At 36.2% G+C, this 12,823-nt stretch overlaps 1 protein-coding gene across 4 annotated transcripts in view; it reads left to right on the top strand.

The window, feature by feature from the left end:
- STAC (SH3 and cysteine rich domain) overlaps nucleotides 1-12,823 on the top strand; it is a 150,137-nt gene that overhangs the window by 107,139 nt on the left and 30,175 nt on the right. For all 4 annotated transcript variants that reach the window (XM_081286509.1, XM_081286508.1, XM_081286507.1 and 1 more), the window contains 2 exons: nucleotides 10,117-10,181; nucleotides 11,477-11,565. In XM_081286509.1, coding sequence (XP_081142635.1) covers nucleotides 10,117-10,181; nucleotides 11,477-11,565 — 154 coding nt within the window. The remainder of the gene's footprint in view (nucleotides 1-10,116; nucleotides 10,182-11,476; nucleotides 11,566-12,823) is intronic.

Below are 12,823 nucleotides of genomic sequence, written 5' to 3'. Positions count from 1 at the left end.
CCATAGTGAGGCTCAGGAGTCACTTCCAGACCTTTCTGTGACTGTGTTATTTCCTCCCCTGTCATAGATTCTATTAGAAAACTATACTACAGAGCAACGACTTTGCACTACATCCAAAGTACCTGAAACAGGTGAGGGAGCAAGGGGAGCTTGCTCCTCACACACAGCTGCTACCAAGCAGGGATGACTAAAACTGAAAAAATGAATCATACAATCCAAACATTCTTAATCAATATTATGTGATCCTCTAATAGCTTAAGCCCTTGTTACAATAATTTCTAAAACATTCATTAAATGCCACATACATAGTATTTTTCATTAAAATCATGGAAAAAACCATCTCTTAAACAAAGATTAAAGACACACAGACCCTTACAGATACATTCTCTGCAAACCATTTTTGACATCCACTACCATTAAGCCTTCACTCATTTATTGAAAAAATGTTTATGAAGCATTTATAATCACCAGCAAAAAGACAGAAGTCATAAAACCTGTCCTCAGGCTGCTCACAATCTAGGGAGGCTACAGGTCCTGACCTGGGTTGAGTTGAGAGCATTTTTGTGGAAGAGTGAGCTCCTCCAGGCTTCAGTCCCTGTCTGCCGAGAATGGAGCTGTGTTGCCTTGGGTAGATGTTCCACATGAGTAGTCACCCCGCCTTTTCTAGTCTGCAAGCAGAAGTTTTGCAATCAATACTGCCTAGCTGCTTTAGCAGCAGCATCTTAGGAGATATTGCTTCCACAGCCTTAGCTCTGGGAATTCATTTATGTCTCTTCTCTAGTGAGGACTGTGTCTGTGTGGGTCCCATAAAGCACAATGTGCTTAGCTACCCCCATAACTCTCCTTCCTAAATAAGCATCAGCACTCACCCTGGGCTTGCCAAGCCCACACACATCTGCTAAAGCTCACTGCTAGGGTGAGGATTCTTTAGCATTACATGGGGAAAACACTACTTTAGATGGATGCAAACATTGGTTGAGCACTTAGCAGTGCCATTAGAGAGACACATTAGAGAGTGTTGGCTGCCAAGGGAACCTCACAGCAGGCAGTACTAACTGCAGGATCAGCCTAGCCCCAGTCCATCTGGCATTGCAGGTCCAGCAATATAATTTGGTTAGTAACTCCAGCATTCAGTATCTGAGCAACTAACTCACCAGAGACTTCTATATAGACCCAGACACGCATGTTCAGGCTTCAAGTCTGGTCATCCACTCAGTCCAAGTGCCTTCATTCTTCCCCTGATGCTTTTCCCACCAACACCACGGATGTCCTTCTCACTACTGGATATTAGGTCCTTGGTGCATCCTTGCTCTGGAGGCAAAGCATTGCACTTAATAATTGTGTGACCTTGAAGTAGTGACCTAGCCTTTCTCCTCCTCAATAAACCCTACTCTGAAATGAAAATAATGGTAATGCCAAATCCATAAGATCACTGTGATCTTTGAGTGAATTAACAAATGTAAATACCATCTGTAATGGTGAGGATGCCAAATTTCATCTTCAGCATTAGGCTTTCCTGCTGCCTCCAGATCCTGATAGCCTACTGATCATGGCCCTCTGGATGTGAAATAGTATTTTAAAGCTGTAACACGCAAATTTGACTCTTGATGCTCCCACCTAGCCACCCAAATGGGCTCTTCCCACAATCGTCTCTGCTCAGTAAATGGGAACTCCATCAAGCCATCCATCAGGCCAGAGTTTTTGATATTAGGTCTGACTTTTATTTCTTCTCACACCTCATATCCAGTCTGTCAGGAAATCCTCTCTGCAGCTTCTCAGACTTATGCCCGGCAAATGCCCACCATTTAACTCTGCCTAAGCTACCCAGATCTGGCTCTATTCATTTTATGTGGTAGTTAATTCCTGTATTTACCCTGAGAATTTCTCTCCAAAGGTGGCCTTAAGGAAATTTTATGGTATGAAGAGCTACACTTAGAAATCATCAATATGAAGCATAGTTGCTATTAAAAAAACGTCATCATGAGGTCATGAAGGGTCAGAGATTCAACTTAGACCAAGCATGGTTCCTGGGCCAGCAGACAGGGTACCTCTTAGAAGAATTTTAGAAAGCAGACCTATAGTCATCCAGACCAGCTGAATCAGAATTTGTATATGGATCTGTGGTTCATATGGTCATTCAAGTTTGAGAAGTAGGATTACAGGTCTTTTAATCTAACTCCCTCTCCTCCAATATCACACACATACACACACCATACAGAAAAGAAAACTAAGCTTCAGAGTATCACTCAAAAACACAGTTGATTGTTTTCTATCCCTTCTATATTAAGGGGCAATTTCACAGCCTTATTCAAAGAGATCAGTTGAAAGAATTTTGTAAAATACAAACTTTTTAAAAGCTTTGGAGAGCAATTAAATAGTCCTTTGATCAGCAATAGCTTTCTTTACAATATCCCCTTGGAAGCTAGGGGTATTAATTATGTAGCAGTTTGCTTCAAAATATTTTCCTTTGACTGATTTTAATTCCCTATCAATGCAGTTTGAGAAATAACTGGAGGACATCCCCAGCTCATGTAGTCCAGTTTCCCCAGGGTCCCAGCAGTCATAGCAAGAGGGACTGGCTTTCTAGAAGTGGTATCTGCGAAGCCCACGACAAATGGTTCTGCATTACATGTTTCATTTATGACCTAAAAAAATAGTTCACACAGGTGTTATTTCTTCCAGATCTCTGAAGTACCTTAGAAGCATATATAATTCATCCTAATTTCTTTACTTCTAAGAGTGTAATCTGTTTTCCTCTCTTAAAAATTTTCTTGGGCAGGATTGAGTGTTTTCAGTTATTATTTTCAACACTATTCTTGAATGCATTATAGACATAGAGTGGAAAATTTGTTGGTCTTCACCTTTGGCTTAACCGTTAGAAACTTCACTAATAATAAAGTAATAAGCAAAGAAGAAATATCTGGGCTGCTTGTCTCAGCTTGAAAGGCCAAATAATAATTTTACTGGCTGCCTTCAATAATTGCATTTCAGTATGACTGTATGTGATCCCAGTTTTCCTGGAAGAGAAACAGAGAGAGCAGGACATAAGCAATACAAATTCCTAGAAATTTTCTTCACAAAGGACTGGGTTAATCACATCCATTTGAGGATATTACAAAACCAATATTACCTCACTTTGCACTTAAGCAAAGAAGTTTTGCTCAGAAAGAGAAAAGACAAGCTCAGATGTGGAAAATTTATTCTTGTTTTAAGCATTCATAGGCTCTATATCTCAAAGTTGTCACCTTTCTCCACCAGAATATTTTTTTAAGAGAGAGTGAGAGAGGAGAGAGAGAGAGAGAGAGAGAGAGAGAGAGAGAGAGAGAGAGAATTTTTAATATTTATTTTTTTAGTTCTCGGCAGACACAACATCTTTGTTCTGTATGTGGTGCTGAGAATCGAACCCGGGCCGCACGCATGCCAGGCGAGCGCGCTACCGTTTGAGCCACATCCCCAGCCCCGCCAGAATATTTTAATGGCTCAGTTGACAGATACCTCTGATTCTTGTCCCCCTCCAGTGAGCAATTCCTAAATTGCAGATGTAAATATTTATGGTATATTTCTGCAATACATACTTTAGTCTCCAGATCAGGTAATGATGTCTTTAAAAGTACAGAAGATTCTCTTTTCAGCAATATGGAAGGTTGGATACTCAGATGATTTTTTTTCCCTGTTTAGCACTCTTAAAACTGTTGAGGAAAAAAAATTAAAGAAATTTCTAGTAATGCCCTGAGAGAGCTGACAACAAAATAAGACAATTCCTTAGAGTCTAGAAGTGACAAGAAAACATGGATCTAGATGAACTCAGAGATAGAAGCAGGTGAAGGCCAATGTTTACTCTGCACATACCTGGAGCCTTCGGTGTAGATAATAAAAGACCCCCCATATGAACAATGAGGAAGAAAACTGGGTAGTGTGCAGGGTAACAGGATGGAAGAGAGGCCCCTTGGAAAAATGCTGACACCACAAAAGGCATCCTTTCTGTCACTAGCAAAAAAGAATACCTTCCAGAGGAATATGTGTATCAGCCTGAACTTAGGTGGAGAAGGAAAAAAAAGAAGAAGAAGAAGAAGGGAAATAGGGGGAGAAAAAGAAACAGAGGGAAGGAGGATGGGGGATGGGAGGGAGAGAGGAAGGGAAAGTTGGGGGAAGAAGGGAGGGAGGGAGAAAATAAGGAAGGAAGAAAGCGAAGAACAAGTTCTTCCTACTTGGGTTTTAGGGACTGAATCTCTACTACCAAGATATGCAAAGTAAAACAATATGAAATTCTTGTTTAATTTACCTTAAAATGCCAAAAGCAGTACTGTCTCCATGTATTTGGCTGGGGTAAATGTAAGCTCTCTCTGGAGGAAGATAATTTAAACCCACGTGTACATGAAAAGTAATTTATTTTGTCTGTATTTTTCTTGTTTATTTTCTGGTTTATTTTTCTTGTTTATTCCCATGGGAACTTTAAAAAATTATTTTCCTTTCAAGCTTTCCACTTTCTTAAGTTTTAGATATTTATTGATAGTATACAGGTCATTTAAAAATTTGGTCTGAAAAACTTTGGTCTTTTATTGGGTTGAAATTGACTTCATCGATCACTGATAAATTTGAATTACTTCCTAAATATTTTATTTTGCATCTTCTATATGTCCCAAATTTTCTATGCTTTTTCTTCTATATACCTCAAAAACTTCCCACAGTAGACTTCCGAAGAACATAAACTAACAAAAAAAAAAAAAAAATTACCAAACATGAGAAAATGAGCCACCACTGGTGAGAATTATCAAGAAAAAAAACAATTTTATTATCAGACTCTCAAGAGATTGTATATGTTGCAATTATCAAATAAAGAAACATATAACTATTTAAAATGAACTAGAAAAATGTAATAAAGGAACACTAGACTATCAAAATTAATAGGAAAATTTGAATAGAATCTAAGTAGACCCTCTAGAAGTTTTAAAGTAGAAATGTGATTGATAAATTTAATAGCATATTAGACATAGCTAAAGAGAGAATTAGCACTCTGAACTATACAGCCAAATAAATTAGATTATATGCAAGGAAACAAAGAGGTGGAGTTTCTATGAGAGTAAAAGAGATGTGGAAGGTAAGTGAGAAAATTCAACATGCATCTAATTGACATATTAAAAGTACATAGAAAGAGAATAGGAGTACGGAAGTATTCAAGAAGATACTGACTGAGAATTTTCCAGAAATATTGAAGACATTTTTCCATGAATCAGAAATATATGCCTAACCACATCTTAGTGAAACTTTAGAATGTCAAAGACAAAAAAACAACATTAAGAACAGACAAAAGAAAACATTACATACAGGCTGAAAGATGTATTACAAACATACGAATGAAAGTTAACTGGCAGGTTCTTCTTACAAACCATACTAGGTACTAAATAACAGTAGGGTGACACCCTCAATATGCTGAAAGAAAAGGGAATCTTACCCAGAATCACAAATAAAGTAACTCAATACAAACACTCAGTAGCAAGAAGAAATGAAGAGCAAAGAAAATGGTAAACCTGTGGTTAATTCTAGACAAACAGTAGCTACCTTAAAAAAATATTGTTTTAAAAGTTGCTAAACATTATTAAAAATATTCACATTCCACTGCTACCCTAAAGGAGGAAATGCAAGACTTACAGAAGGATGTTCCTTCAGGAGGAAGCAGCACTAAAAGCAGTCTGAATCAAGATGAGTGTGAAAATATCCCAATAAGCACATTTTGGATATAAAAAAATTCATATTTAAATTGACAATGTGTATTCAAAGATCCTCTTCTCATTCAGGAGAAGATTAAGCTATTTCACTTTAGATTTTGTTTGAATTCATGTCATAAAAGTTCCAAGACAACTACTAAAATAACAAAAAGTATATTAAAATAGAAAGTCAACAAAATTGAATGATGAGGAGAAAAGAAAGCAAATCAATTCAAAAGAAGGAAGGTGGGAAGAGGGGGAGGAGGTGTATAGAAGAAAGAGCATAGAAAATTTAGGACATATAGAAGATGTAAAATAAATATTTAGGAAGTAATTCAAGTTTACCAGTGATCAAAATCAACCCAATAAGTTTTGCAGACCAAAGTTTTAAATGACCTGTATACTATCAATAAATATCTATAACTTTAAAAGTTGGAAAGTAAAATAATTTTTAAAGTTCCCATGGGATTAAACAATAAAAATACAGGCAAAATAAATTACCTTTTATGTACAGAAACTGGTGAGGGTAAATTGTTAATCGCAGGCATATATTAAACAAATAAACAAAAAACTCATGTAGATATTTAATATATGGGGGAAGGTGAACTTTGAAACCAAAGAAACAGTTACTAGGATAAAAAGCATTATTTCATGGTCATGTTCATTTCATCACAATTTAAAAATTTTCAGCTTCTATATTCTCTACTTAATGCATAGCCTCAAAATGATAGAAACTCAAGGAGAATTATTAGGAAAATTGGTGTTGTTATTATCAGGGAATATTAATGCCTCTCACTCATTGGCAAGCCAGAGAGACAAAAAGACTCTGTATGGATGGAGAGATTTGACAACACACTTGACAAGCCTCATCTAATGAACTTCAAAAGGACACTCCATCTAAAGAGTGCAGGATTTACATCCTTTTTAAGAACACATGGAACAATAATAAAACTTATTACCTGCAAGGCCACAAAACAAGCCTCACAAATTTCAAGTCATTAGATATTATAGAGAGCACATCTTTTTATCCACAATACAAACAAGATAAAATCAATACTCAAAGAGATAACCAGGAAAACCAATAATTTTGCTAAATTAAAACACACTTTTCAGAAGTTCATGTGTCCAAAGGAACTCATGATGAAAATTGGAATATATTTGAAATTAAGGAATGACCCAAACACTATATATCGTAATTTGTGGGATAGCATTAAAGTTGTGACTAAAGTACTTAGCTTTAAAACAATTTTATTAAAAAGTAAGAAAGTCTAAAGGATAATAATTTGAGTATCATACTTAAGAAGTTAAAAAAAATGAAATAGAATAAACCCCCCAAAAGGCAGGAAAAAAAGAGGAAATTATTAAATTGCAAACAAAGATCGATGAATCCTGAGTGTTTTTTTAAATAATAAAACTTACCATCTGTTACAATTTTTAGGTAACAGAAAGAGATGAAACATAAAGCAATAGCAAAAAGGGGAACATAACACAGATGAAAAAGAAAATCAAAGAATGTCATAACCAGAATCATATCAATAAAATTCAAAATATTTTCTAAACCGGCTGACATCAAAAAGAATGGATTTGGAGAATATCATGCTAATCGAAATAAGCCAATCCCCCCAAAAACCAAAGGCTGAATGTTTTCTCTGAGATGAGGATGCTAATTCACAATAAGGGTAGGGGCTATGGAAGAAGAGCGTTACTTTAGATTAGGTAGAAGAGAGTAAAGGGAGGGGAGGGGATCTGGAGATAGGAAGGAGAGTAGAATGAAACAGACATTATAGCCTCATGTACATATATGACTGCGTGACCAATGTGATTCTGTAACATGTACAATCAGAAAAATGAAAAATTATACCCCATTTATGTATGATATATCCAAGTGCATAAATGCGTTCTACTGCCAAGTATAACTAATTAAAAAAATAAAAAAATTAATTTAAAAAAAGAAAGATATCAATGACTGAAGCCTGACTCAAATAGAAAATGTGTTTCTACTCCTTATAGAAACAGAATTAGTATTTAAATATTTGTACAATAAAAACACCAGGCCCAGATAACTTCATAAGTAAATTCTCCCAAACACTTAAAGGATCGACAATTTCCACATTACATAAGCTACTTCAGAGGATCAAAAAGCAGTGAGGAGAAAGGGCAGCAGCATTCTCTAACTTGGTTTATGAGGCTCTTACAATACTGACTCCAAAACCAAACAAGGACGGAGACAGGAAAATCACTGGCCAGTTTTCCTCCTGAATTTAGATGCAGAAATCTAAAGCAAAAATCCTAGTAAGCTTCATCCAGTAATGTTTTTTTAAAGGGTTTTGCATAATAACAAAGTTGAATTTATTCAAAGGACCAAAATGTGGGTCAATGTCAGATAATTCAATAAAGTAACTTGCTGCATTACCGAGTTTAAAAAGAAAAGCAAAATAATCATTGCAGAAAACAGAGGAGGGCAGGGGCTTCCTAGGCCTAGAAAGTGAAAGAGGAAGAGAGAATATGGAAGAGGAAAAAAAAGTCTTTTGGGGATGAAGCCAAAGCTAAGATTCATTTTGTTTCTGTAATATTAGAAAACACACCTGCCTGGTGGACATGTTCTTTGAACGCTTTTCATGGGTGAAATGAATAACCAAGTCATTTTCCAGAGAGGAATTTAAAGCACCAAAAATAAAGGGTATGTGAGATCCATTTTAGTTAAACAGTTTACCAGACTTTTCTCTCCTCAAATCAAAATCTTAGAAATGGCTCAGAGGAATAGATTTTGAAAATCATTTTGCAACTTTCTCATTCTGCTTGCAGCCATGTATCTGAAAACACATTTAAGGTCACTTCAAACAATTTTCAGCACAGTTCACAAAAATGGTCCAAATTGAACCAGAGGACCAGATGGATATTTAATTTAAAAAGTAAAAAAATATGAAATTATAATATTGCAAAATCATTGAACATCATGTATACACATGATGTAGTTCACCTTTTAAGCCTCAGACCAGAATTTTCTAGGAAGATTTTCTTTCCATGTTTCTATAAAAAATATTTAATATTATTTTAGAAGAACCTATACAATAGAATCAAGTACTTGCAGCTGGATTTCAGGTAATCACAGAATACCAGTAAAAGGTATTGCTGGACTCGGCTCTTTTTTAAACTTTCTAAGCACCAAGCTGAGCAGCCTAGCACTGAGGCTGACAGAGTCCCTGGAATTGAGCTGATCTTCCAGGTACAACAAACCAGAGTGCGAATGACTGCATATGGGCTTCTTAGGCACACTGGAATTGCATCCATAAACTCTGGAGCTATAAACTGAGTAGAATAGATATTTAATAAACTTCAGGACTTTTACAGGGGCTCTTGTTCTGACGAGTGTTTTCCACTTCACTGTTGTTGAATCTATTTTAAGGACAGTAAAAATTGTCAATGCACTTATGAAATAGGTTTAGAGCTTTCCACCATGTGCTTCGCTCTTTCTACTGATATTTTCTTTATGATCTGAAGGGAAATAAAGAGAAGAATAAAGCAGTGATGTGTTATTTTAAACGTCAAGTCATCCAAGTGGTACATTTAGACTGCACAATTCTGTTGTATACATTTGGAAACATTTGCCATATTTTTAAGGAAGACACATCTGGCCACACTGCTGGTCTCTGAGGTAGATTTGTCGGATCAAACTAACTAAGGCAGAGCCCCCTGCCTCCATCAGGAATCTCCCACAGCTCTGTATATGGACAGGGGAAACACCTCTCTGTTATGAGAAGGCATAGTCTCTATCAGAATCCAACACAGTAACTACTTAAATGTAAAGGAAGAGAAGTATACATTCCAAGACTACACTAAAGAAAAACCAAATAATAGTCCCATGTGTTGAAAGCCAGAGATCAAGGAAATAATTTGAAGATTAAAACTAAAGCTTTAATCTGTAAAACAGAATATAGATGTCATTAAGGGACTAGAATAAAGATATTTAATACAAAGAATCTGATATTTAGAAAAGGTGGTTAAAAATGCAAATAATTGGATGTTATTCCACCCACCATCCCATTAACAAGTGATTTGATATATCCAACAAAGATGAAAGGCATAGTTTCTGCTCCTCAGAAGAACACTACCAAACACTTTCAAGTTTTCTGAATACTTGGTTGCCCAGCAATGCAAGGAAATGAGCTGGCCAGGTGTGCACAGAGGTTGTGGGAGTGCAAAGAAGGTGCTGCAGAATGCTGTGTGGGGAGTCAGGGGGTGTTTCACAGAAGAGAACATGAAAGCTGGATCACTGAGGATGAGGAAAAGACAGTGAGTAGTGAATTAGATGCTATGGTACATGGAATAAATAAACCAATATCCTTCAGGCATGGTTCCCAAATATGGTGACTGGATTCATAAAGCACCTGCTTTCTCTTGTCTCCTTCAGTGTTTACGTATCCAGAAAATGGCACTGACGATTTCAAAGACCAAGCAAAGAACATAAACCACCAGGTATTTATGGAAGGCACAGAAGACAGATCAGACAAGAGCACTTAGATCAAACTGCAGGTCACCACCCAAGTGGGTCATGAAATCCATTTAGTGGGTCCCAGGATAGCATTTTTAAAGTATAAAATAGCATAATGTAGCATAATGTGCCATGGGATAGTAGTATGGATTAAATAGAAATATCACAGTGAATAAGAGGAAAACAGGATAAGTGGTGTGTTGTATCTTTTGTTTCTGTCATATATGTTATGTATGTTGACATATAGTACATGATGTGTAAATTATAGAACTATGACTATACTTCATAGTATATAAACAATTATTATATTTTATATGCTTATTCATATGTATGTATATAATTATAATAAAGTAGGATAATATGATATAAGAAAACTGAGCTTTAAATAGCAAACCAAATCATAGGTAAAAAGGGAACATATAGTTGTGTGAAATTTTCATGTTATTATATACATGTATAGTATATATTTTTTATGTTCAGATGTATTATGTAATTATATACCACAATATATGACTTTAACTTGTCTTTATAAAATATAAATGTCTCTATAGCATTAAAATTTGGTTAGTAATAATAGCTAATATGTATGTGACACATATAAGTCTCTTATACTCTCTAAATTGCAGACTATAAGAAAATCTACCTAACAATTCTGTGAAGGTCAGTTGTGCTAATGCATATCCCATTATGCCTGGCACATAGTAAACTATCAAAATGGTACTTTTATTAGGATTATTGCAAGATTTCAGAGGGTGGTACCTGATATAAATTGATGCCAAAATCTATGCTTTTTCCTCAAAATCAATGAGCTAATTACCAGATGAATGAACCTGGTTCCCTTTGATACACTAACAGTAGCTCTCAACTAACTGATAGAATGTCTGTTTTAGCAAGTGAGAGTCGTTAGTTACTGCTCACAGGTCCCTCTTTCTTTAGAGAGAATATTCCCGTTCCTGGGACCAACCCTGTGACATTTTTCATGAACAACTATATCAAAGAAGACAATCATACAACTGTATCAAGGAAAAGTGTATTATTTCTGACAATGAGTACCAAATAATTGTTTTTAAACTTTTTTATAAACTCTTCCTCAGTTAAACAGAATTAAAAATAAACCTAAGGCTGAGAGAAAGTCATTAATAATGGCTACCTGTTTTAACACCTAAGATCCGTACAGTGATATTACTGTGTAATAACGCCTCTATGTCCTGTTTTCTTTCTCTCCTCTCTCCAATTCTTCCTCCTTCCTTCTCTTGCTCTTCTTTCTTTTCTCTTTCAGGGACCTCTTTCCAAAGACCCATTACAGATGAACACCTACGTTGCCTTGTACAAATTTGTACCACAGGAAAATGAAGACTTGGAAATGAGGTAAAAACATTTTTTGAGAAGAGAAGTATTTAAAGTTCATGTTTTAATGTTTTTCCCTGTGAAAAATATAATCGCTTTGGTGCAGTAATTCTTTTTTTTTTTTTTTTTTTTTTTTTTTTTTTGGTACCAGGGATTGAACTCAGGGGTGCTTAACCATTGAACTACATCCCCAGTCCTATTGTGTTTTATTTAGAGAGAGGGTTTCACTGAGTTGCTTAGCATCTCACTTTTGCTGAGGCTGGCTTTGAACCCACAATCCTCCTAACTCAGCTTCCTGAGCTGCTGGGATTACAGGCTTGCGCCACTGCACCCAGCAGTGATTCTTAAAGGTTAGCATGCATCCAGTGATCTGCAGGGCTACAACACATAGATGCTGGGTCCCATTCCCAGAGGTTCTGACTCAGCAGGCCTTAGGTGGAGCTGGAGAATTTGCATTTCTAACTAGTCTGCATGGTGCTGCTGGTCCAGGGACTATACTTTGAGAAGCACTGTTTTCGTATGTGTTCAACAGAAACACTAATGAGAGTTTTAAGGATAGTTAAGCATTAAAAGCATTGGACATCCACTGGAGTCTAATAGTGAATCAAAACAAATGCATTTAATCCACAAATTAACATTAGTGAGAGAATCAAATTGAAAGCTACTAGTCAATTGGGACCCATACACTTCATGATCACTGCCACACTTGGGATGGTAAGGTGACTACTGTGACCTTGACAAACACTGAACCTTTCTCCCTACCAAACCTTGAGGTTCCTGGTGTTTCAGAGGTGGTCCATCTAGAGTCAGTGTGGGGCTCACATCCTACTTATTATTTGACCTTCAGCAATTTATAAACATTTTATTACTTTGATTTCTTTATTTATAAAAGATTAATAATGGCCTCAACCTCTTAAGGGAGTTGTGAGGCTGAATTCAAAAAAGCACATAATGCATTGCCTAATCATCATAAACACCCAGTGGTTATTACAATTTTTATAATGGGGCCTTTTCACTGGCTTATCTCAAGGAAAAGGCATTGTTCTTTCCTTCATTCATGACACTAAACCATGAGTCATCTCAGGAGAAGGCCTCTGTGTTCTCCTACATGAGAGCAGGATAGAAGAGGCTGCTTTTCTAGTCAAGTGAGCCCCTGGAGGTTCATTCTTCCCTCTTCTCAAAAAAGGGGAAACAATTTTTTAAAAAAGAAAGATCAATTAGTACTTAAAAACTACCCAATTGCCAGAGCAATGGGGAACACTTTCATTTGGGGGCGGAC

This window comes from Spermophilus citellus (assembly GCF_964194105.1).
Source record: "Spermophilus citellus genome assembly, chromosome: 3".
Classification (NCBI taxonomy): domain Eukaryota; kingdom Metazoa; phylum Chordata; class Mammalia; order Rodentia; family Sciuridae; genus Spermophilus; species Spermophilus citellus.
The sequence above is the reverse complement of the archived record's forward strand: the minus strand, read 5'-3'. Positions and strand labels throughout refer to the sequence as shown.